This window comes from Ornithorhynchus anatinus, chromosome 18 (assembly GCF_004115215.2).
Source record: "Ornithorhynchus anatinus isolate Pmale09 chromosome 18, mOrnAna1.pri.v4, whole genome shotgun sequence".
Classification (NCBI taxonomy): domain Eukaryota; kingdom Metazoa; phylum Chordata; class Mammalia; order Monotremata; family Ornithorhynchidae; genus Ornithorhynchus; species Ornithorhynchus anatinus.
The window spans coordinates 6,735,078-6,758,979 of record NC_041745.1 but is presented as its reverse complement, the minus strand read 5'-3'; the positions used below and the strand labels follow the sequence as shown (position 1 = coordinate 6,758,979).

Here is a 23,902-nt window from a genome sequence, read left to right as displayed (position 1 = left end):
TTCACTGTTGAGCTATAAATTGTTCTTATGTTACAGAAAAGTACGACGTTTGGGATTTTGATTCAGCAGTACAACCAGTACTAGCAAATAAAAAAAACTTCAATTTTTTTGTGCCTTTACATATGCCGAATCAAAAGTAAGCATAGTAATCGAATGCTTGAAAAAACACACGTGTTTGGGGAGTGGGCAGTGGTGTTATTTTGGGGTGTGTAAATCAGAAGTGTCCCTGAAGTCTGAAACAGTATAAGGCTGTACAGGAGTGGACCTCTGAAAGTAACAGCTTACTTCTGACAGAGAACCGTAGGATCTGCGACAAATTCTAAGTGTTGAAAAGGAGTTATTTTTAAGAACTACAAAATATCCAAACCGTCCAAAATATAGTTAAGAACCTTTCAATCAGGAGGAGGACCCTAATTCTAATCCTCTCTGTAGGTCTCTCTGGGTTCCAGCCCCTTCAAAGTGTGTTTTGGCATAGGACTAAACTTCCCCGGGGCCACTGGGCGGTCCTTGCCGTTAATTTGCAGCCAGTGCCCTGCCCAGGGCTCCCCTGGCAACTAGGGTCTGTATTGCCGAGGAGGGAGGAGGAGCCCTGGCTCCAACCTTGTGCCCCAGGACTGCGGGGCAGGTGAAGAAAGAACTCCCTGAACTCTTTGAAGGAAGGAAGGCAGGTTGGAGGAATGATGTGATGCCAGCATGCTGTTCAAGACACACTAATGATCACAGACAGAATCACCTGGGCTTAGATGTGCATCGCAAAGGCTTTTGGCAAATGAAAGCGGACCAAGGCCCACCAGAGCTTATGAAAGATGTCTTGCCTCTCCTTCTCCTGGCCTTTGCCTTTTAGCTCCTTTGTTAAACAACAGTCAAGCCTAAGTCACTGTAGCAACTTTTGGAACACCTGTTTGAATGGAAATGCTAGGAACATAAACAGATTCCTTTAGAAGCGTTCATTTACACCAGCACATTCACTTCTTAAACAAACCAGATTGGCAAAGTTGGATGGAGAGAATTGAATGATTTAATAGCCACTAGCTTTAACAGTCCTAGTTTTTTCTTTACTAATACAGACCATCAGCCGCAATTTGCCAAATATCAAATTTAATTAGGAGGGCTCAGAGGAAGAGAGACGCTTAGTTTTTTTCCTTTTTTTTAATTAAAAAATTTCGTTTTAAATGGGACTTGACACTGACTTGATCAACACCCAGACTAGTTTTGTTATTGCTGATTCTGCTCGTAGAGCTTCAGCTAAATTGGTAGTCCTATCAGGCTAGCTCAGGGACCCCGAACCTTTGCCAACATACCTGCAGAACAGCAGTACAGTTCTTACGCAGTGCTGGGGGTAGGGTGGGACAGGTTTTGGAGTGCTTAGGTGGATCTTGTGTTTTATTGGCCTCCGAAGTTGGCAGGCACTGGATGATGCTTGTGTCTGCAGGGGAAGGGGTTGATGACTCTCCCTCTCTCCCCTGATATACCAGCACAGTGCTTGGCCACAGTGACGGTGGCTTCCAAGTTGGAGGTCCCTTAAGCAGCAAATGTCACTGCAAGACTGCAGGAGTCTGGACATGCTAAGCTGCACGTTTAAAATCAGGAGGGAGAGAAAAGCTTCCAGCAACAGGCTGGAGTCCGATTCCTCAGCCCCACACACGGCAGCCCAGAATTAATAGCTTTAGTTTAAGACTTCCACCCTCTTCTGAAAGTTGTGATGCATTTGATGGGTGACAGTACGACAGCAAAGAAAATTAATAGCAGCAGAGTCTTTGGTCAGTCAGAATTGCAGTGGCTTAGTGATTCACTTGTGCCACCCATTTGCACTTCCTGCCCAAGGGAGCTGTAAATAACATCTGACCATGTTTGAGAGAGAGCTTGTCTGACATTCTGTTAGGGTTTCAAGCCACTAACCACCCGCGGTATTAACACTGCAAGGAGGTTGACTGGCTACCAGAAACTCTTGTGAGGGTTAGAAATATTTGATCAATCAACATCAGATCTGTCACTCTTTTCTACCCAACCCCCTCTCCCCGACTCTCACACATTTCCCATTTTCTGGAACAGAGCGAGTGAGCACATTTAGGGGAGGGGGGTGGGTGGAGAGTCTCTGTTTTTCAGGAGCTGGACTCCCTCCTGTCCTTCTCCTTCTGTCCTTCTCCTCCCCACCCCATCCCTCCATGCTCTCCTGAGTGGCTTCTGCTGCCATCACAGTCGTCCCCCCCCCCGACACCCATATCATTTGATAGGCCAGTTAGACTAGCAGTGATACAAAGAGCCTTATCCAGAGGTCCAACCCGTTGCTGACAGGCTGAGTCTGCTATGAGTTCAACTGAAGAATTATGTTACTGACTGTTCTAAGGTTTTCTGAGCTGAATTCCCATCCACGGTACTGTATATGCAACTTCTTATTTTTGCAAAATTAAAATGAGTAGTGGGGAGTGGAGGAAGAGACCTAAATTGAGAGGGTTTTTAGATTCCAGTCTTCAGCAACAGATTAGGAATTTCCCAAGTGGCAGTTACACACATTGAAGTGAAAAACATGACAATTTCTGGAGAAGCAGGGAATGAATGAGATTTTTTCCCTCCTCCCAGAATACTAATCCCTTTATTGTTAGAATTGCTTTTTTATTAGGAGAAACCCATTTTTTTCTTTGAAAGTTTTATTACTGAGTGAAAACAACACAAACCTGAAAAAAAGTTGTTTCCTACCTTGGTGGTCCGATTATGAATCTTCCAGCATGTTGAGGAAGAAGCCGGCATAAACAAGTTTTTAAACTGTTGCTGATTCTTAACAGTAATCCCAGAGTAGATGTTCTACAAATAAGTACAAGTCGACATGGTCAGCCCTAAATGTAAAAACTCATGTCGCTAATTCGAAGTTGAAGGATTACAATTCTTGTAACTTACTGAAGTTATGAATATTGGTAGGAAGTGCTTATTCACATAAGGCATTCCAATAGGTACTAAATGATGACTTTATTTAACATCGGCTCCTCCTTTTGTTGCCTATAACAGAGTATTTCTCAGAGATGATTCTCCTCGGGATGCTTCATTCCTTCCTGGACATAATTGAGACCTCCCAGACTATTTCCATCATTCAGTATCGGTCACCGAGGTTTTTTGCACCCCAACTGATTGTTAGGCACCATACGACGGTAGCAAGACACCTGTTCCTTGGCCACGGGAGTTTACGGTTTATTGCAGAGAGTGAAGGACCAAAAGAAGGAAGTCTATCTGTGTAATTCTTGTCACTTTCATCGTGTAACTCTGGCCATAGGCAGAGCGTGGCAGTGAACGTGCATTCTCAGTCCCTTCACTGAAGTAGAAGGTTGGGCTGTGAGGCAGGTGCCAGTGTCACTGGCCAGATGGAAGACTGGATTTCAACAAGTAAACCAAGCCCATTTCCTGGTACAATCACTTTATAAATTTTCCTTGGCTTCTGGGTCTCCCACCCCAGATGGGGGGCAGTAGACAATTATTGCGACACCAACGCATTTGCCAAGCTCTAGTGTTGACTTGGCGTTATCTGAAGGGATTGAGGTAATTTGAGAAATTTCTCTCCACCTCATTTATAATAGCCCCATGATGCATCGGTGTGTTTCAGTAGCCTTAGGACTGAAGATCTCCAGAGAGCCAAGTTTAATTATGTGAAATTAGAAGTGGGTGATCTGCACACACACGCTCACCTCCGATGTAGTGACGCATTAGGTTCTAACGCGAACAGGGCAGAGCCCTTTTGGGCCTAGCCGGCCTTTATGGCCTGTTGCGTGGCCATTTCTCGTCGCTGGCGGCTTAAAGCAGAACACCAAGATCTCAGGAGCTCTTGGTGCTGTGTCTGAGTTGGGCTGTTAAAGCACTGTCTCTGTTACCTTCTTGCCTAGGGATCGAGTGGAGCTTTTGGAAGAAGCAAAGAAGATGGAGATGGCCAAGTTCCGCTACATCCTGCCAGTCTATGGCATCTGCAGGGATCCCGTGGGCCTGGTCATGGAATACATGGAGACGGGATCCCTGGAGAAACTGCTGGCCTCGGAACCACTACCGTGGGAGCTCCGCTTCCGCATCATCCATGAGACGGCGGTGGGCATGAACTTCCTGCACTGCATGTCCCCACCCCTACTCCACCTGGACCTTAAGCCTGCCAACATTCTCCTCGATGCACATTACCATGTCAAGGTACGGGCCCCTCCACTGAGTAGGGTTCATGCAGTAGTTGGGAGGCGCGGAGATCACTGCATCATTGTGTCCTAAGAGGCGGATAGTTTCATGAAGTAGCGTGGCCTAGTGGTAAGAGAATGGGTCTGGGAGTCAGGAGACCTGGGTTCTAGTCCCAGCTCCCACTTGCCTGCCCTGTGACTGAAGTAAATCACTTTAACCTCTCTGGGCTTTGGTTTCCTCTTCTGAACAATGGGGAGGAGAGACTTGTGGGGGACGGGGATTGTGCCAATCTGATTATTCGTCTGCCTCTGAATCGGCCCCCATTTACACCATGAATTGAGCGCTTCCTCTAGCAATGCACTCTCTACAGCAGGCTTTCTTTAAAGCCTCCTCTCTACAGGATGGACATGCAGCCAGTTGACTGTCACCTTGGGCAGTGATTGCGGGGGTGGGGGGCAGGGCAGTATGAAGACTCCCAGTAATGTGTTGGTTCGGGGGGCATCTCTGGGATGACAAGGCTGAACTGGAGGGTCATTATTGTCCTGGAGAATCTGAATTCTAGGTTTTGGATGCTGTCAGGTTTTTCTCTTCCTCCCCCCGTGCCTCCCCTGCCCACCAGTAAAACCCACAGAACACAACTGGAAAGGACTAAGAAGTGTAAAGGGCAGTGTTAAAGGCTCATGAGGGAAATACCTGTCCTCAAGTGCTCAAAGATGGCTGGGCTTGAGGTTGGTCAGTAGTTGTGTTTTTCTTGTATCCCAATGTCAGTGTCATGCAAGTGTAAATAAGAGTTTGCCCCCAGCTCCCTCCCAGATCCTTTTTATAGAAAGTTATCCCAGAAACTGCCTTGGAGGTTACAAAGCTTCAGAAAGTCCTTGAAATCCCCAACAGTCCGTCGACTCTCCACTCTGACTCAAATTCCAGATCAGGAGACCCGGGAAGACCAAACAGCACAGAAAATTCAAAAGATTTCTTGGGTGGCAAAACCGAACCTTTGCCGTGCAGCTTTTGGGGGAATCCTTGCTCCCAATGGGTCACACATCTGTCATCCGTGATGGATGGAAGGAGCAGAGAGGGAGGAAGAGAAAGGGGACCTCAGGAGTCATAGTGTGGAGTGGGGATGGCTACCCCAGGCTCTGCTCACCACATACACCCCACCCTGCCACCATCAGCTGTGGTGTGCTCCCATCTTCCCCACTGCAACAGGAAAGGCACGGATAAACCAATAACAAAGCATGGGGTATCCATGGATAAAACAATAAACCGAGAGCGTGTAGTGCCGCGGACCCAGTGGGTGCAGAGGTGGCGCTTCGAGAATAAAAAGATGAGATCTCTGCCCTTGTAGCTGACAAACTGAGGACCCACACAAAAACTGAGTTATTTGGAGGGGTTTTTTGTTTTTGCTTTTTTTTTAAAAAAAAAGCCAGTGCAACTGTGGATGATTTGAGTCAGTTAAATTCATGTTTATTGAGAGACAACAGGTGCACAGCTTAGTAATAATCTTCAAAAATCGGTCTCTTACACCAGCAGCTCTGCAGTCACAGTGACAGGTTTACTCTTTAAGACAAAAACAGTGGTTGTAATTGGGAAATCCAGACTTTCTCTCCCTTCGTCCCTCCCCCACCATACTTTTGAATCAGTAATGGAATGGCGTATATGAATTTGAAGCCCTGACTTATTTTGTGGCCAACTTTAATTAACAGGTGAGGATTCCTGAAAGAATTGAAAGATGATTTAATAAAGAGGCTGAAAATGACTAAGAAGGGAGCGGGGATAAACACTTCATGGGAACAGCTCTCTTTACAAAGCACTTGACAGGAAACAGAATGAGTTCTAAGTAGAGAACACTGGTAATGCTTCCATGGCAAGAGTAGTTGTAACTTGCACAGCTCTTCTGTGAACATAATATTTCTTTGAAATGTCAAGTAGGGATAACTAGCTTTTGAGCAACACCCTTAACAGGGGATATTAGTCATCCTTTTAGGTGCCTCAAAACAAACAAAAAAATGTTTACATAACATTTTTTTAAAAACTATTGGAGATAGCTAACTGGGTGGTGGAAAGGGCAGCAGAAAAAACATGTTTGAAATGCCATGAGATTTCCCTTAAAAAACCTAGTTCTTGTGTACATGCAAAGCTTTGAATCAACTTCAATCACAAATTGAAAAACCAAAAACATCTTGGAATAATCATCATTATTCCAGGCAACTGGTAGCCTCTCTTCCCCCATTGCTTGGGAGCTCACTGTCCCAAATTATTCCAAAGAAGGAAGCAAGTTCACATACTGGGCCATTTTTAGGACATCTCATTCCTTCGCAACTAGCCCAGATCAGGCTGACAAGGTTCAGTGCCGGAGCCCTTGCAGAAGGTTCAGTGTGTGGTGTGTCTGTTGTTGAGGAAGGACCTAAGGGTGTAGAAAAACCCAAGCTAAAATGCCTATTGGTGCAGAGACAGTTGCCAACTGTTGCAAAAACCATGGAGTTTTCAAGACTTCTTGGGACCTGCAAGGAACTTAGTCTGGTAAAATCTCTTTATCCCAGCCTCTAGGACTAATTTGAGAGGATTTGGGCCAGGAATCTTTTGAAAAGTGCATGTGGTCTTCTGAATGAAAAACGTTTGCTGCAATACTGAAGGTTTTTTAAATTTATTTTTTTTTGAGGGCCCATGAAACAAAGACTTTAACTGAGTTAGCAAGCCTTGTTGGGTTTGATCCCTGAAGTGTAATCTAGAGTAGTTTTGGAATAAGCAAGTTTTATCTGAGAAGAAAGGGGCTTGACCGACAGGTGTCCCGGGTCTCATTCCCATACCCATGGTTGACTTTATGGGGGGAATTTTAAAATTCACCTCCACTCGGGGCCCTGAATTCTCCCATTTGGAAACTGTAGTTCTGAGGCCCATGGGTTACATTTTTCAGGAATGTTGGTATTTTTGTGAGCAGAACCCTTTTCCAGCTCCCATTTATTCTGAAGAAGTAGAATAATAATAAAATAATGTTGGTATTTGTTAAGCAGTTACTATGTGCCGAGCACTGTTCTGAGCACTGGGGTAGAGACAAGGTAATTGGGTTGTCCCACGTGAGGCTCACAGTCTTAATCCCCATTTTACAGAGGAAGGAACTGAAGCACCGAGAAGTTAAGTGACTTGCCCAAAGTCACACAGCTGACAGGTGGTAGAGCTGGGATTAGAACCCATGACCTCTGACTCCTAAGCCCAGGCTCTTTCCACTGAGTCACACTGCTTCTCAAAATGTAGGTACCTAAAGTCCAGGGCAGGTGAGTGAAGTAATCAGGGTTTGAAGTGGGGCAGGATGAAGTAGAATGTGATCCAGCTTCTCTTCAGAGGACTTGAAAAATCCTTGCCACCGTTTAAGCGGCGTGACTACAGCCTGGGCCCGCGAAGCTGCTCTGGAAGGGAGGTTACGGAAGTGTGGGATTGAGGGGCACTAGTGTGGCAGGAGCTGAGGATTGGCAGGATGCCTAGCCAGGGTAGAAACAATACAACAACCATCTGGCTTCAGCCTTTCCCTGTCTCGCCTCCATTTGTCCTCTCTCTCTCTCTACCCCCTTTCCTCTTTCACCCTCTTCCATTCTCCCCTCACCCCACCTTCCTCTTTCCTGAAAATCATGTCGGTTTTAATCCAAGGACCACAGAATTAAATGCGCCATCAACAACTTCGATAGGTTCGACACATTTCTTCCAGACACCGATGAACTGGCTAACTCCCCAATGATAGGTGGTTGGTTTTTTTTGTTTTGGTTTTTTTCATGGTATTTGTTAAGGGTTTACTATGTGCCAGGCACTGTACTAAGCACTAAGGTGGTTACAGGTTAATCAAGTCCCTGTCCCACATGGACTCACACTCTTAATCCACATTTTACAGATGAGGTAGCTGAGGCACAGAGAAGTTATGTGACTCACCCGAGATCACACAGCAGACAGGTGGCAGAGTCGGGATTAGAACCCAGGTCCTTCTGACTCCCAGGCCTGTATTCTGTCTACTAGCCCAGGCTGCTGCTTTGAAATTAAACCAGGCAGGGGCTCAGAAGTGAGTGATTGGTCTTGTTCACCTCCCCAGGCGGCCAAACTAACACCGAAGGCAAGTGTTCCTGCTCAAACATGAACTGATAACCAATGTTGAAAATCAGGCACCATCCTCATCTGGGATGTTTTTTTCTTCTTCTTCTTAATGAGCACTCCTAAGGGATGAGGAAAAGGATTCCTTGAATAAAGGGGAGCGTTTCAAACTCTTGCAGTTCAGCTGATTATGACATAATGTCCATTGGCTAGTTAGCTGTTGCTAACCCAGGAGCAAGTCACACACTGTATTAAATTTCATGACTCAGGCCCATTTCCTACCATTGAATAGGTGTGTTCAAGGAGGAGTCCCCTGAGTTAATTAAAAGGCTTTAAAAAAAAAAAAGCCCAAACCCTTGAAGGAGAGTATAAAGGGTGCATTTTCCACGTGTAACAAGACTCCCATTAATGTTAATGAGTTGTGACTTAATCCCACACACCGTGCACCAGTTGGACATCAAAGGGGCTAATTTAAACCCCGGGAAAGCTGGAAAACTCAGCAAAGGCTGGCAGTATGAGCAGGACATGCCCCCTGGGTTTAGGTGTTCTAGAGCCTCCATTTTTTAGTAGACTCCTGCCTGTTAAAAAAAAAAAATCCCAGTCCCTTGAATTTCATCATCCAGATTTAAGTGACACCATTTTTAAAAGTCGTCTTTGTTACCGGAGGTTGGGGGGAATCACAGTGATTCTCCAAACCTTCTCTTCCTATCTTCTTTTTCTTCACCTTTCCCATGCAAAAGGATTCTTTCCGAATCTGGAGGAGGTTGCTGAGATTGCAGTTTGCAAACATGACGAGCCGAACAAAGCATTGCACGGGGTTTTAGGGAGTGATGGTGAAGAAGACCATCGATCATGAATCATATATATAAAAGACTGTGGGGTGGAAAATGGAATATCTCGCAGATGCTGCCTGGTTTGTGTATTCTGTGTGTCTTGAAAAGCAACTGAAGGCACGTTTCCATTTCAAGAGCTTGCTGCCACTTGTCTACTTTAGCTGGTCCCATTACATAACCTCACCGATTGAGGCAGTCGTTTTTTTTTTTTATTATTAAAAAAATAATAATCCTGCTCTGTCTTACATTGTTCGGACGATGCCTGTCATGGTGCTTTCATAAAAATAAGATTACAATTCATTTTGGATTGCACAGTATTCTTTGTTCTGAAGACATCCATTTTTCTCAATGAAACACACTTCATTAGAATCCTAAAAGGACAAGAGGATTATTATTCTTAACAATAATAATAGTACTTAGAAAGTGCTCGATAGGAAGCGCTTACAAGTGCAGGGGTGGATACAAGATAATCAGGTTGGACACAGTCCCTATCCCACATGGGGCTAGCAATCTGAGAAGGATTTTATCCCCATTTTACAGAAGAGGAACCTGAGGCACAGGAAAGTGGCTTACCCAAGGTCACACGGCAGACCAGCGGCAGAGCTGGAATTACAATCCAGGTCCTCTGACTCCCAGGCCTGCTCTCTTTCCATTAGGCCATGCTACTCCCCTATAGGTGTTCGATCAGAGATATTTATTGAGCCCTCAGTACTAGTTTGGCTGCCTGGGAGGTGAACAAGACTGATCAGTCACTTCTGAGCCCCAGCCTGGTTTAATTTCAAATCAGCAGCCTGGCCTAGTGGATAGACCACGGGCCTGGGGGTCAGAAGGACCTGGCTTCTAATCCCAGCTCTGTCACCTGTCTGCTGTGTGGCCTTGGGCAAGTCCACTTCTGTGCCTCAGTTACCTCATTTGTAAAATGGGGATTAAGACTGTGTGCCCCATGTGGGTCAGGGACTTGATTAGCCTGTAACTGCCCCAGTACTTTGTACAATATCAGTCGGAGATCCAGCACTTCTGTCTGTTCAGTTGTACATCTGATTATTTATTTTGATAACACAGGAAATGATTTTATCTCTGGCTCCCCTGTTAGAAGTGTAAGATCTCTGAGGAAGGGGAATGTCACTTGCTTGTTTGTTCTTCCCAAATGCTTAGTAGGGCACTTTGCACGTCACAGGTGTCTAATAAATGCTATTATTGGCTCCTGCTGCTACTCCTCCTCTACTGCTAATGATGGCATTTAAGTGCTTACTATGTGTCAAGCACTGTTCTAAGCACTGGGGGAAGATACAAGCTAATCAGGTTGGACCCAGTCCATGACCCACATGAGGCTCACAGCATTACTTCCCATTTACAGATGAGGGAACTGAGGCACAGAGAAGTGAAATGACTTACCCAAGGTCATCTAGCTGACAAGTGACAGAGCCCAGATTAGAACCACCCAGGTCCTTTTGACTCCCAGGCCCATGCTGTATCCACTAGACCACGCTGCTTCTGCTATTAGAGACAGCCAGGGAAGATGATTTCCCTTTAAATTTCATATGCGAAAGAGCATGCTATCTTCATTCTGGATTAAGAAGGAAAACACTTTTTAACTTAAGAAAAAAGATGTGATTTAAAAAAACTACAGTACTTACTCTCAACTAGATTCTGTCAGATGTACTGATGTGGGTGTTTATTTTCAATAACAAGAGAACAATGCCTCCGGTTTACTTTTGGAGGGAGGTTATTTGTCCGACACAGAGAAGGTGGTCTGTAGCTACAAATTTAGTGAACGCGACAGACTGTTAACCAGTCACGCTGCTTTGAAATGTGATCAGTTTCCTTGAGTTTCGGGCCACTTTGTTTGGCAGATCTCGGATTTTGGCCTGGCGAAATGCAGCGGGCTTTCCCATTCCCACGATCTGAGCATGGACGGACTCTGCGGCACCATCGCGTACCTCCCTCCAGAACGGATTAAGGAGAAGAACAGATTCTTTGATACCAAGCACGACGTCTACAGGTTGGTGCAGAGCTTTCACTTTGCGCCGGCTCGACTCTCACAGACAAACCGCCTGCAGTGTCATTGTCTTAAACTCATGCAATGCTTTTAGCTGTACTGACTCTTAGCGGCAGTCGTATTTATTCAGCGCTTACTTTGTAGGGCACTGTTCAGAGTGCTTAGGTGCAGTGATTGGTGTGATCTCTGCCACTCCAACTACCTTCTTCCCTGAAGGATCTGTTGGGCCTGGCCATCTACAGGTGCCATTCAGGAGTTAAAACATGGGCCAGAATGGTTGGGAATTATGCGTGTCACATAAGGGCTTTTTGTATGTGTGTCTGTGTGTGTCACGGGTGGTTTTCCCAGGGGTACTAGAGAATTTCTGCTTATTTTAAGTGCTGCTGAGCCACAAATGAGGAATGTTAATGGTTTGTGGGAGTGCCAATTAGAGCCAGTTGTGACTTGACTGACCAACTTTGGCATTTAAAGAGACTTGGCATTTTTGCAAAATGCAGAATTCATTTTTTCAATGTTTTGATTGGAGAAACTTACGGTTTTCTGGCTGACAGCGTTTGCCGGCCCACCTCTCCAAAATGTGTTCTTTGTTTCTACGACTGGGTCAGTAGTCCCTGGTACTTAGCATCTCTTGTCCTGCATAGTTGGATTACTGCTGACTAGTGATCGGAAATCTTTATGTGCTGATTTCCCCACTGTTGAATTTATTTTTTCTTTTGGGGGGTCCTAAATCACTTAGTTCCGTGCTTTCTCTCAAAGTTGGGAGGCCTTCACCAGGGAATGGGACAGAGGAAGGAAAGGGGGTCATGAGCTCTTCTCTTTGTGGCTCTAACTCCACGGTTGACTACATCTGACCTCTTGTGTGGCATAGAACCTTGGCCGTAATGGGGTTTGACAATCTCCTCTACATGTTCTCGGCTGTACCTGTCAGTTTTTTGTCCACTGTTGAATTACACGAGTTTACCAGCTTTATGGCATGGTGGGAGATGGGAAAATAAATTTTTTTTCATTTCATGTAGTTTGAAACCCAAGTCCCAAATGCTTGAGGTCTCAGAACTGTCTCTGTGACTATCAGCAGGATCAAATTTTTCTGTGCATATCCAAGCCCGGAGCCTTACCGCTCTATCCTGGGCTGGAGTTCGGATGCCTCAGTCTTAGACCTTTACCCCATCTGCCTCCACACACTGTTGTGTGTTTACAGCGCAATTCTTGGCTCAGCAGAGCTACACCTGACCACTGGCAAGTTCCCGAGCCCTTGACGAAAAACCTGTAGCACAGTAACTCACTTTTGACACTCCCGGGTGGGTTGTTTTGAGCCCTTTGGCTGTGTCTTTAGCTCCCAAATAGGCAGCTAACAGACCCATTTTTTTTTTCCTTTCAGTTTTGCCATCGTTATCTGGGGGGTGCTGACACAGAAAAAACCTTTTGCAGGTAAGCAGGCTTTTTCGGGGAGAGTGAATGTTGTGTCTGTTTGGACTATATAAACTGTCAGCTTTCATGGAATAGTTGCTTATCTGTTTCTCTGCAAAGTGGGCATCTGACTCAGTAGGGTATTTAAGCCATTTTCATACCTGGAAGCCAAGGCTGAGGGGGGGAGCATAGGGTGCTTGGGTTCTGTTTCCAAGCCTGGAGGTGGAATGGGACCTTGATCACCTGCTTCCTTGGGCTAGGCAGGGTCCAGGGACGTAAAAGTGGTAGATGATAATGAGCACCTTGATCTTTGGGTCCCATTTCTGACCCTGGGGTAGGGTTCTCAGGGACCTCTTTCAGTACCCCCCTGGGGTCCAGCATGAAAGCAAGAGGGCCCAGTCTCTAAATGGGGGCAAGTTACTTTTTGTGGTGGTCTCTCTCTGGGGGTCTGGGTGTACGGAGGGGTGGCCTCCATCCTATTTCTAACCCAAGGAGGGGGATGTCGGGACCATTTTGGGTCAGAAAGGGAGCCCAAAGATCGAGGTGCTCATTATCTTCTGCCATCTTTACGTGCCTTTCTCCCTTCCCCTTTCCTTTACTGAGGCACATAGTCCTAGAACTCTTTAGATGGCAGCGTTCCAGCTTTACATAAGGTTTTTTTGGGTTTTTTTGCCCTAAATGCCACCCAAAGCTGAGGTACATAAGTGTAAATGTCAAGAATAAAAGCCTTCAAGTTTTATTGCCATGTAGGTACAGGAGTTCAAAGTGCAGGAGCAGAGAGTTGCTTCATGAAACAAAGTAATCAGTGATAGGGAGGAGGAAAATGTTTCCAGTCTATGTTTAGAGAGTGTATCTGTTGTTAGTGTTTTTAAGTTTTAGAGGATATAAAAAGTAATTGAGACTTCAAGACTAAATTTGCACAAGGATAATAACAACAACAGTGGTATTTGTTTCAAACGCTTACTGTGTGCCAAGCACTGTTACCAGGTGCTGAGGCAGAGAAGATATTCAGGTTGGATACACTCCTTGTCCCACATGGTGCTCACAGTCTAAGGGGGAGTGAGAACAGGTATCGAATCCCCATTTAACAGATGAGGAAACTGAGGTCCAGAGCAGTTAAGTGACCTGCCCCCATATTCCGCAGCAAGTAACTGGCGGAGCTGGGATTAGAATCCAGATCCTCTGACTCTCAGGCCCGTGCTCTTTCCACTAGGCCACACTGCTTCTCACCATGAATAAAACCATGGTAATCACAGAGTAAACAATCAGTGAGTTGTATTTATTGATTTCTTTTTCAATTCGAGTTGTCCTCGGGATCTAAGTTGCTCGTTTAGAATACTGCCCACGGGGTGTAAGCGAAGCACGTTTTACTCTGGAGGCTCCCACTTGGAGTACTTTCTCGCCTTTTAGGTCTTTGGACAAAAGGTCTGAAGAAGCACGAAGGTCTCCCAAACTAGCCCTACCTTCCAAGTGGCTAGGACTCGGTGCCTGGCTCTGTCTCCCCATCTTTTTAGCCCCAACCAGAGGAGCGTGTCACGGCTCCTTCCCTTCTCTCCCTCCAAGGGAGGCAGGAGTCTCAACTGCCACTACTGAGGAGAGGCCGCCCCTCTCCCACCCAGAGCCAGCTGGCTCTGTAGCCCAGGGATGGGAGCTGGGAATTTTTTTCCTACAGTCCATTCCCCTGTTCGAGTTGACACAAACGCAAACCCCTCTGATCTCACTAGGGCTCATCTCCTTCTCCCTCTTACATTGTCCCCGGCCTTGGAGCTGTATTCATTAAAGCACCTGATATTCACTACCAGCTCCACAACACTTACGTATTCGGTCTCCCCCTCTAGACCACAAGCTCCTTGTGGGCAAGGAACGTGTCTACGGACTCTATGTTGTACTTTCCCAAGCGCTTAGTCCAGTGTTCTGCGCACAGTAAATGCTCACGGAATACCACCGATTGCTTGGTTGATCTCCCCCGAGGCCCAGACCCCCTCTGCTCTGTCCCCTTCCTAACATTCCCCTTTCTAGTCCCGCCACTCCTTTTTGTGGAGGAACATTGTGCAGGGGCCAGCGACAGTCCGCTTCCACTATTCAAAGCACAGCACAGAGGTAGCGGTGGAAAGAGCAGGGGATGGGAGTCAAGAAGACCCTCCTTCTAGCCCAGGCTAACTGCTTCCTGTGCAAGATCTCGGGCAAGTCACTTAATGCCTTTCAGCCCCAGTTTTCTTACTGTGGACTGTTTGGCACCTAATAAGTGCTTAATAAATACGGTCATTAGCTCTTCAGGAAGCAGATGCTGTTTTTAAAGCATAAAGTAGGAACAGAAGGCATGGGGTTAATGAGATGTGGTAAAGTAGAGCAGCTTTTGGTGACTGGTTCCCCCCCCCCCCCAAAAAAAATCAGTTTCTCCCTGCCAGGGCTCTGTTAACTGCACAGGTAATCTAAACTTAATGTTTCCCCGAGCTCTTTCCCACAGTTATCTTTTTCCCCCTAAAGATAAGAAATCCTTCCCCCAATTATGCTGAGCTGTTCTAACTTGCATCCCTTCACCTTGCTTTCCAGATGAAAAGAACATTCTTCACATTATGGTAAAAGTAGTAAAAGGCCATCGCCCGGAGCTGCCACCCGTTTCCAAGTCCAGACCTCGCTCCTGCAATAACTTGATCAGACTCATGCAGAAGTGCTGGCGGGACAATCCCCGGGAGCGGCCAACTTTTCAAGGTAAACTTCCCTGGCCTTCCAGAGGCCCATCTCGGTGGTGTGGGTGCTAGCCTGTAACTGCTCCTCGCACCGTTGGAACAGGAGGTGATCGCTCAGAGGCGAGATGTAAAACCAACAAATCTGGGGTGGGAGCCGGCCAAGGGGGACGGTGAAGCCCGAGAGGGTGGTCGGAGGCGAAGGTGCCAACTGACGGGAGAGGAAGCGGCCTGGGGATTTCTAAAGCCGAGCTGAGCCGGGGGCTGTGTAGACCATGTGATTCATGCTGCCATGGGGAGCTGGGACGAGGCTGGCAGGGGGTGCCCAGAGTCCTGGCAGGTGATAACATAAAAGAAATTCAAGTCGGCTTCAAATACAGTGAAATTATCATCATATCCCAGCTTAACTGGGGCATGCTGGGGAAGCCTTGGCCTAGGGGAGAGAACACAGCTGGGAGTCGGGAGACCTGGGTTCTAATTCCGGCTCCGCCATCTGCCTGCTCCGTGACCTGGGACAAAGTCACAACTTCTCTGGGCCTCGATTTACTCAGCTGTAAAACGGAAGATACCTGCTCTTCCTCCCTTAGATGGGGAACCCCTTGTGGGACAGAGCCTCTGACCAATCCGATTATAATGCATCTACCCTAGTATCTGGCCCTTAAAAAGCAGTTAAATACCACAGTTACTGCTAACGTAACTTCACCTGATTTACCGCAAGGGGACAGTTGCTTTCACATTTCTCTCTGGCTGGGCCTTAGCCTTAGAGTCCTTTTCTCCTCCAAGGCTTATGTGAGACCCCAGCTCTCGAAAATTGATCTCCACTTGAGGCCCAACAACCCGAACAGGATGGGAAAGTAGATGGAGGGATCAGGAACCATTTAACTTCGTGCTTCAGTTCCCTCATCTTCAAATAAGGAAGAGGAGGAATACCTGTTCTCCTTTCTACTGTGAGCCCCATTTGGGACCCAGTTATCTTGTATCTACCCCAGTGCTTGGCACATAATAAGTGTTAACGAATGCCACCGTTATTACGTTTGAGTGCTTTTTATGATGACTCGAAGCCATTCGTGTATAAACTCAACCTAAATAATGACCAAGCTTGTTGGGGCCTTTTCAAAGAAATTACTTCTGAAACCGAGGACCTGTGTGAAAAGCCAGACGATGAGATCAAGGAGACTCAGGAGCTGGACATCAAAAATCCTCATGAGCCAAAAACAGAGGTAATTCTTTTTTTTGTTAAAATGACATTTTTTCCAAGTGCATGCAGAGATAGAATTTTGAAAAAGAGGCTTTTCTACTGATGAGGGCAGCCTCTCTCACAAGTTCCCTTAGTCACACTGCTCTTCTCCTTACCAAGGCAGCTATTCTTTCTGTACCTCAGCAGGTGTTTGGGCTTTTTGGGTGAATCCTCGAAGGCTCGGGAGTCAGGGCTCAAGTGCACTCCTGGTGATGAGGGAGAGAGCTCTGCATAGCTCCTCCTCCTTCTGTCCCCGGGCCTCTTACAAATGAGCCCAGATTGCCACTCATCTGGCTTTTCTGGGTCTAAGATACTCTATAAATGTATCCATTTTTTTACTGCAAAAATGGAACGCTGCCAGGAGACACACTCTGTTTCAAAGAAATCGGTTCAAGATGGGATCACTTCTAAATCGCTTTTTAAATAACTTGAAGGCTGTAAGATTATGGGCAGATCTGTTAAGTAAGAGCAATAACCCAATTTTATAACCTTTTATCTGGCGTTTTGCACAACACTTTTTACTTGAGATCTATTACAGAGCAGGCCTAAGACTTCTCTTGAAGGCTTAGTTCACAGTGAACATCAGGGCAATGCCTCCTGGGGAGGAGGAGGGTGATGATGACTCACACTAATAAAAGTCATCTTCGTTCCTACCCCTGTTCGTGACCCTTGGTTGCTTTATGCACTTTTGCACCTTAGGAATTACCCTCTGAACTGTAACTCTTAAAAGCACTATAACCAATCAGTTCAAATACTATAACCCCGTGCTGCTTGGGAGTGAACCAAAATATCCAACAGAGATTTGAAGGATTCAGATCTGGGCGGGAGGAGGGACTTCTCTAAGAAGGGAAGCCTTATTGATCAATCAACCAGTGGTATTTACTGAGTGTTTACTGTGTGCAGAACAGTGTACTAAGCTCTTGGGTGAGTACACACACACACACACACACCCCGACATCCTCCCCCGACAGGGTCTGCTTCTTCCTTCAACATCTCAAAACCAAGCCTCCTTCCCCTTGACACCATAATCCATCACTCATCTATCACAGTCACGATGAAGTGGCTTTTCAGAACATCGAGTTGTCTTTACTTGCCGTGCTGGCTACCAGTGGTGTCCTAATGGGTCCCTTGCTCTTGAGTCATCTTTTGTTTCACTGACTAAGATTATGTGCACACATGAGGTGACGTCCTGAAGAAGAGCAGTTTTTGCACGTCCTACTTGTGACTAAAGAGGTTGCACCATAGTATTTGACATAATTTCATTTTTAAAAAAAGACATTATTCTGCATTGCTGCTTTGAACAGGTAACACATATTTAATGTACCTCCTAATTTAATTCTTACGATTTAGATTTCTCAAAACCCTGCCAGTCTGACCCCTTCTAAGGTAGCTCAAGGGCAGAGATTGTGTCTATCTACTCTCTTGTTCTCTCCCAACAGCTTAGTACAGTGCTCTGCATGTAGTAAGTGCTCAGTAAATATCATTGATTGATTGGTTCCATTGGCCTGCTCTGCATGTAGTAAGTGCTCAGTAAATATCATTGATTGATTGGTTCCATTGGCCAGGTTTTCATCATATTTTTGTCTCTGTGATGGTGCATTTGAGGCCGGTAGAGCCATCAGTGACCTGTGGCTAGGGAAAATAGAATCTGTATCCTTTATAGACATTTGGCATTTTCCCCCTCCTCTCAGCCCCATAGCACTTATGTGCATTTCTATAAATTACTTATGTTAATGTCTGCCTCTGTCTTGAGATGGTAAGCTTGTTGGGGGCAGGGAACATGTCTACCAACTCTGTTGTATATACTGGTATGGGGCTCTGCACACAGTTAATGCTCAATAAATACCATTGATTGATTGAGATTTGCATTGTCAGTTGATGGGAATATTCTTATATTCCTGCAGTCTGAATCTACTAGCCGATTCCTATGATCCACTGGTTTTAAGGGAACCTGTTAAATGTGAATTTGGTTTCACCCTCATAACCACATTACATGGTCTGCCATCCCCAGAGGTCCAAAAAATATCACTGCCCCTGACAAGGGCACAGATCACTGGCCTGTGAGGAACGGGCTTTGGAGTCAGGGCTCATGAGTTCGAATCCCAGCTCTGCCACTTGTCGGCTGTGTGACTGTGGGCAAGTCACTTAACTTCTCTGTGCCTCAGTTCCCTCATCTGTAAAATGGGGATTAAGAATGTGAGCCCCACGTGGGACAATCTGATTCCTCTATGTCTACCCCAGCGCTTAGAACAGTGCTTGGCACATAGTAAGTGCTTAACAAATACCAACATCATCATCATCAACTGGTCTTCATTTCTCTACCTCTCATTTTTTAAAACAGGAAATGCCTGCCTTACCTGCACCAAAGCGGGCATCCGCGCCAGCATTTGATGCCGACTACAGCCTCTCGGAGTTGTTGTCCCAACTGGATTCGGAGACTTCCCAGACGATGGAAGGCCCGGATGAGTTGAGCCGGAGTTCATCTGAATCGAAGCTGGTGTCAACCAGCAGCGGCAAGAGGCTCTCCGGGGTGTCCTCTGTGGATTCTGCCTTTTCCTCTCGGGGCTCCTTATCCCTGTCGTTTGAGAGAGAGAATTCAGTGAGTGGTAAGTGGAGCCAGCGGGGGTCCCCGGAGGAAAGAGGAATGAAGGTGGGGAGGATGAGTGGACTTAAGGGGCTTTGGGGGGCTGGGTTGAGCCAAGCAACCTGGAGAAGCATTCCAAACTTGAGGACTTGGTTTCATCTGTCGCTGTGATGTCGCCTTCTCTGCCCTCTCGCTCTCTCTGCTAATCGGTGCACCCTAGAGAAAGAGCACAGAGGAAAGAGGACAGAAGTCAGAGTTTCCCCGAGATGATGATGGTGGTAGTGGTTTCAGCCGCTTACAGTGTGCCAGGAGCAGGGGTAGTTACAAGATTAAACAGGTTGGACACAGTCCCTGCCCCACACAGGCTCCACGGCCTAAGGGGGAGGAAGAACAGGTACTGGATCCCCATTTTACAGATGAGGAAACTGAGGCACAGAAAAGTTAAATGACTTGCTCAAAGTCACTCAGTGGGCAAAGTGGCAAAGCTGGAATCAGAACCCAGATCCGACTCCCGGGCCCAAATTCTTTCTACTAGGCCACCCATTGGACAGACACCTTCCCAAAGCCTCTCTGGCTTCGTGCTCAAGGTCGCAGACCATCCCAACTTCCATTCTTTAAAAGAAAGATCTGGTTTGTTTTGTTTCTCCCTCCTTTTCCAGTGATAAGCTCCCTGAAAGAGGAACCTATCTGAGGAAAGAAGATCCTTGTTGATGAAAATCTTCAATCCCGCAAACTTTGCAGTGATCCGCGGGATAAACCTTCTCACTGTAACAGGAGAATGACCTAGTTTATAGGGACCATTGAAGCCAAACTTTGCAGCCAAATGGCTTCTCGCTTTGTACCCTTATAAAAAGGAGGCGGCTGAGGGCCCGTGTTGAGGCTTGGTCTTTATTTCCCGTAATTCTGCAGCTTTGGCCACATCTCTGTATAGGCAGGTGAAATTTTATAGATCTCAGAGTTCGGGGCTGTTGGAGCTTCCTGCGCCTCTCCCCGAACTGCTGTCCAGATGGCTTTTCTTAAAGAACGGCCATTCCGCATCCTAATCCTCATTTCTCAAACACTTTCAGTGGTTGCTCATCTATCTCTGCCTCAAACAGAAATTCCTCCCCCTCAGCTTTAAGGTCCTCAAGCAGCTCACCTCCCCCTCCCTTTGTTGGCTTCTCTCCCACTACAATCGCGCCGGCCCGCTCCGCTCCTCCAACACCATCTTACCGTGCCTCCATCTCGCTCACGACCTCCACCTTCCCGCCCCACAGACCAGCACTCTTGCCATCTTCAGAACCCTACAAAAATCCTATCTCCTTCAAGAGAGCTTTTCCCCCATTGGCCTCTCATAGCTTCACCCTGGGTCTGGACCCCTTAAGGACTCATGTATCGATCATTATACTTCGTTGTATCCCTTATCTAATTTATTTTAAAGTCTGTCTCCCTGCCTGGGTTGCACGTCCCTAGAGGACAGGAACTGTGCCCAACCACCTTACCGTACCCTCCAAAGTGCATAGTACACAGTCGGCACTCAGTAAATACCATCAACTGTCCGACAGACTCCGGGGTGCAAAGTAGTTCCCGACAGGGGCGCCTCTCAAACTCAGATTGGGCCCGGGAAGTGACAGGAAGCTCCGTACCCAGAACCGAGGACCTCGCTTGCCAGCTGGGGAGGGTCTCCGGGTGTCAGAGGGTCCTACCCCTATCTTTCTAAACGTGCAGTACGGAGCCCCACGCCCAGTCGGTGCCCACGGACTCAAGGGCCGGGTGTACTTCTCTCCCCCAGATATCAGCACCACCGACCTCCACAAGAGAAAGCTGGCAGAGGCGATCACATCGGGGGACACGGGCAAGCTGATGAAGATCCTCCAACCCCAGGACGTGGACCTGGTCCTCGACGGCCAATCGAGTCTCCTGCACCTGGCCGTGGAAGCGGGCCAGGAGGAGTGCGTCAAGTGGCTGCTCCTGAACAACGCCAACCCCAACCTGACCAACAAGAGAGGGTCCACCCCTCTGCACGTGGCCATCGAGAAGAAGGTCAGGAGCGTGGTGGAGCTCATCCTGGCCCGGAAGATCAACGTCAACGCCAAAGACGAGGACCAGTGGACGGCCCTGCACTTCGCCGCCCAGAACGGGGACGAGTGCAGCACGCGGCTGCTGCTGGAGAAGAACGCCTCCCCGAGCGAGGTGGATTTTGAGGGGCGGACCCCGATGCACGTGGCCTGCCAGCACGGGCAGGAGAACATTGTGCGCATCCTCCTGCGGAGGGGCGTGGACGTGAGCCCGCAGGGCAAGGACGACTGGCTGCCCTTGCACTACGCCGCCTGGCAGGGCCACCTGCCCATCGTGAAGCTCCTGGCCAAGCAGCCGGGCGTCAGCGTGAACGCCCAGACCCTGGACGGGCGGACCCCGCTGCACATGGCGGCCCAGCGGGGCCACTACCGCGTGGCCCGCATCCTCATCGACCTGCGCTCGGACGTCAACGTCCGCAACCGGCTCCTGCAGACGCCCCTCCACGTGGCGGCCGAGACAGGGCATACCAGCACCTCGCGCCTGCTGCTGAACCGCGGGGCGGAGAAGGAGGCCCTGACGGTGGAGGGCTGCACCGCCCTCCACTTGGCTTCGCGCAACGGCCACCTGGCCACTGCCAAGCTGCTGCTGGAGGAGAAGGCCGACGTCCTGGGGGCCGGGCCCCTGAGCCGGACCGCCCTCCACCTGGCCGCCGCCAACGGGCACGCGGGGGTGGTGGAGGAGCTGCTCGGTGCCGTGGCCATCGACGCAGCTGACCGAGAAGGGCTGACGGCGCTGCACCTGGCCGTGCGCGGGGGCCACGCGGAGACCATGGAGGTCCTGCTGAAGCACGGGGCCCGCATCAACCTCCAGAGCCTCGGCGCCCAGGCCCCACCGCTGCTGCCGGGGAACAGTCCCGTGGCCACCCTGCTGCGGCGCAGGAACACTTAGGCGGGCCGCCCCCGGGCCCTGCTGTCTTACTGCTCCACACCTGGAGGGGAACGGGACCCCCGAGGGGGCAGGAGGGGCGGCCCGGGGAACGGGGTCTTTTACAGTCTACTCTAGGTCCAAAATCCAAGAGAACATTCGAGCCGGAAGCCACTGGTCGCGGACCTTCGGGTCCTGCGGGTCAGCGGAGCCGTCGCTGAGAGGGAGGAGAGGCGAGGGCCTCGGGGAACGGGAGTTCCGCCCGCCCTCCGTCGTCCCCGCTCCGGCCCGGGAACGGGGCCGGCTTCCGGGGTTCCGGCGGAAGGGAGCGTGGTCGGAGGGTTTTTGGGTCCTTACGTCCGAATCGGCCGAACGGGTGGAGCTAGGTGCCGGACTTGGATCATTTCGATGTCGTGCCCCCCACCCCCAGTTCGGCACAGGCTGCCATGTATGCGGAGGAAACATTGGGCCTTGGCCACGGTAAACCGTGAGAAAGCGGGGTGGACGGGCAGCCCCGTTCCTGACCCCAGCCCCCCAAGATGGGCTGATACTTGATCGACAGGGCTGGGCCGGGGTTGGGCGGGGGGTCCTTAGGTGACCTCTAAAGGCCACCTTGTAACTAGTGTAAGATTGCTAATATATTATGAGAACTCAATAGTGTCAATATTAATGGATGCATGTCTTTACATTTTTTTAAGGTGATACGAGGCAACAAAAAGTTTATAGCTTGAAGCGTGTTGGAAATGCGACAGCAACCCGCAGTTAGTTAACTGTTCTAGTAACCCAGAACTTGCTGAAACCTTCTGAAATGAGTTTATTATAGAACTTGCCTCCACTGGGTCTGTCCTCATGGAATGAACTGACGTGTAATATATAGATTATAAATATACTGTGTATAGAGTATTTCTACCGGTTGTATACGTGATATTTTCTATGACAGAAAATATTGGAGCTGTTTAGAACTGGCTATGTTTTAATATGCCCTGTGCCTGTTTTTCCAAGATCCATCTCAATAAAGCACGTAACTGCTCGATTCTGGTGGCATTAACTTTTTAAGGAAGCTTCGGGCAACGAAGCTCGAGAGATCTCGACTTCTCAGTGATACTGGCAGAGGTAGAGGCAGAGGTGGCTGGCTTTGCCTTGGGGAGTGGAGGGTGAGGAGCAGCAGTTAGCTGAGAACCGGCAGAGGATGGAAAATTAGTTCTTCCTTTTACCTGGGCCAACAGCCTTTCTAGATGTGAAGCAAGCAGGAACTCCTCACCCCTGGCCGTAAGCCGCTCGATGGGCTCTTCCCCGCCTCCTGCCTAACTTGGCTCCTCTCCCTCTAAACAATCCAGCCTGTTCATTTCACTCCTCCAACACCAACCCAACTGTCCCTCGCTCTCATTGCTGATACCATGGATCGCTTGCTCGCATCCTGCCCTGAACTCCCTCCCCCTTGGCATCTGACAGACTGCTGCTCTCCCCCTCTGCAGGACCCTAAGAAAACACATCTCCTCCAGGAAACTTTCCCTAATTAACCTCATCTCCTCCATCCCATTTTCCCTCCCTCCTTCTTTACCCACACACTTAGTCCCACTCCTAAACCCTGATTATCTCGTGACTATCCCAGTGCTCAGTACAGTAGATGGCACATAGTAAGTATTTAACAAGTACCATTATTATTATTTCAAGCCCTGTTCTAGGCAATGGGGTAGAAACAAGTTAATTAGGTCGGACGCGGTCCCTGTCCCGCATGGGGTTCCTAGTTAAGTAGGAGGGAGAAAATATATTGAATCATCATTCACATTTGAGGAAATTGAGGCACTGAGAAGGTAAGTGACTTACCCAAGGTCACAGAGCAGACAGGTGGAAGTCAGATTAGAATCAGGTCCTGTGAGTCCCAGGCCCGTTCTTTTTCCAATTGACGATGCTGCTTATAATTGATTGATTGTCCTTTCTGGGCCTTCCAGAGGACTGGAACAAACCAACAAAGAGGAGACGAGATGATCTCCTCCCTCACCTGGCCCCCCCGCC

General features: G+C 48.2%; 1 protein-coding gene across 1 annotated transcript in view; it reads left to right on the top strand.

The window, feature by feature from the left end:
• The window catches only part of RIPK4 (receptor interacting serine/threonine kinase 4), a 30,131-nt gene extending 7,212 nt beyond the window's left edge, over positions 1–22,919 (top strand). Inside the window, exons 2-8 of the mRNA XM_001511271.4 lie at positions 3,870–4,161; positions 10,904–11,052; positions 12,428–12,477; positions 15,010–15,168; positions 16,263–16,363; positions 18,722–18,986; positions 20,736–22,919. Coding sequence (XP_001511321.1) covers positions 3,870–4,161; positions 10,904–11,052; positions 12,428–12,477; positions 15,010–15,168; positions 16,263–16,363; positions 18,722–18,986; positions 20,736–21,910 — 2,191 coding nt within the window. The 3' untranslated portion in view covers positions 21,911–22,919. The remainder of the gene's footprint in view (positions 1–3,869; positions 4,162–10,903; positions 11,053–12,427; positions 12,478–15,009; positions 15,169–16,262; positions 16,364–18,721; positions 18,987–20,735) is intronic.
• Positions 22,920–23,902: the final 983 nt, after the last annotated feature.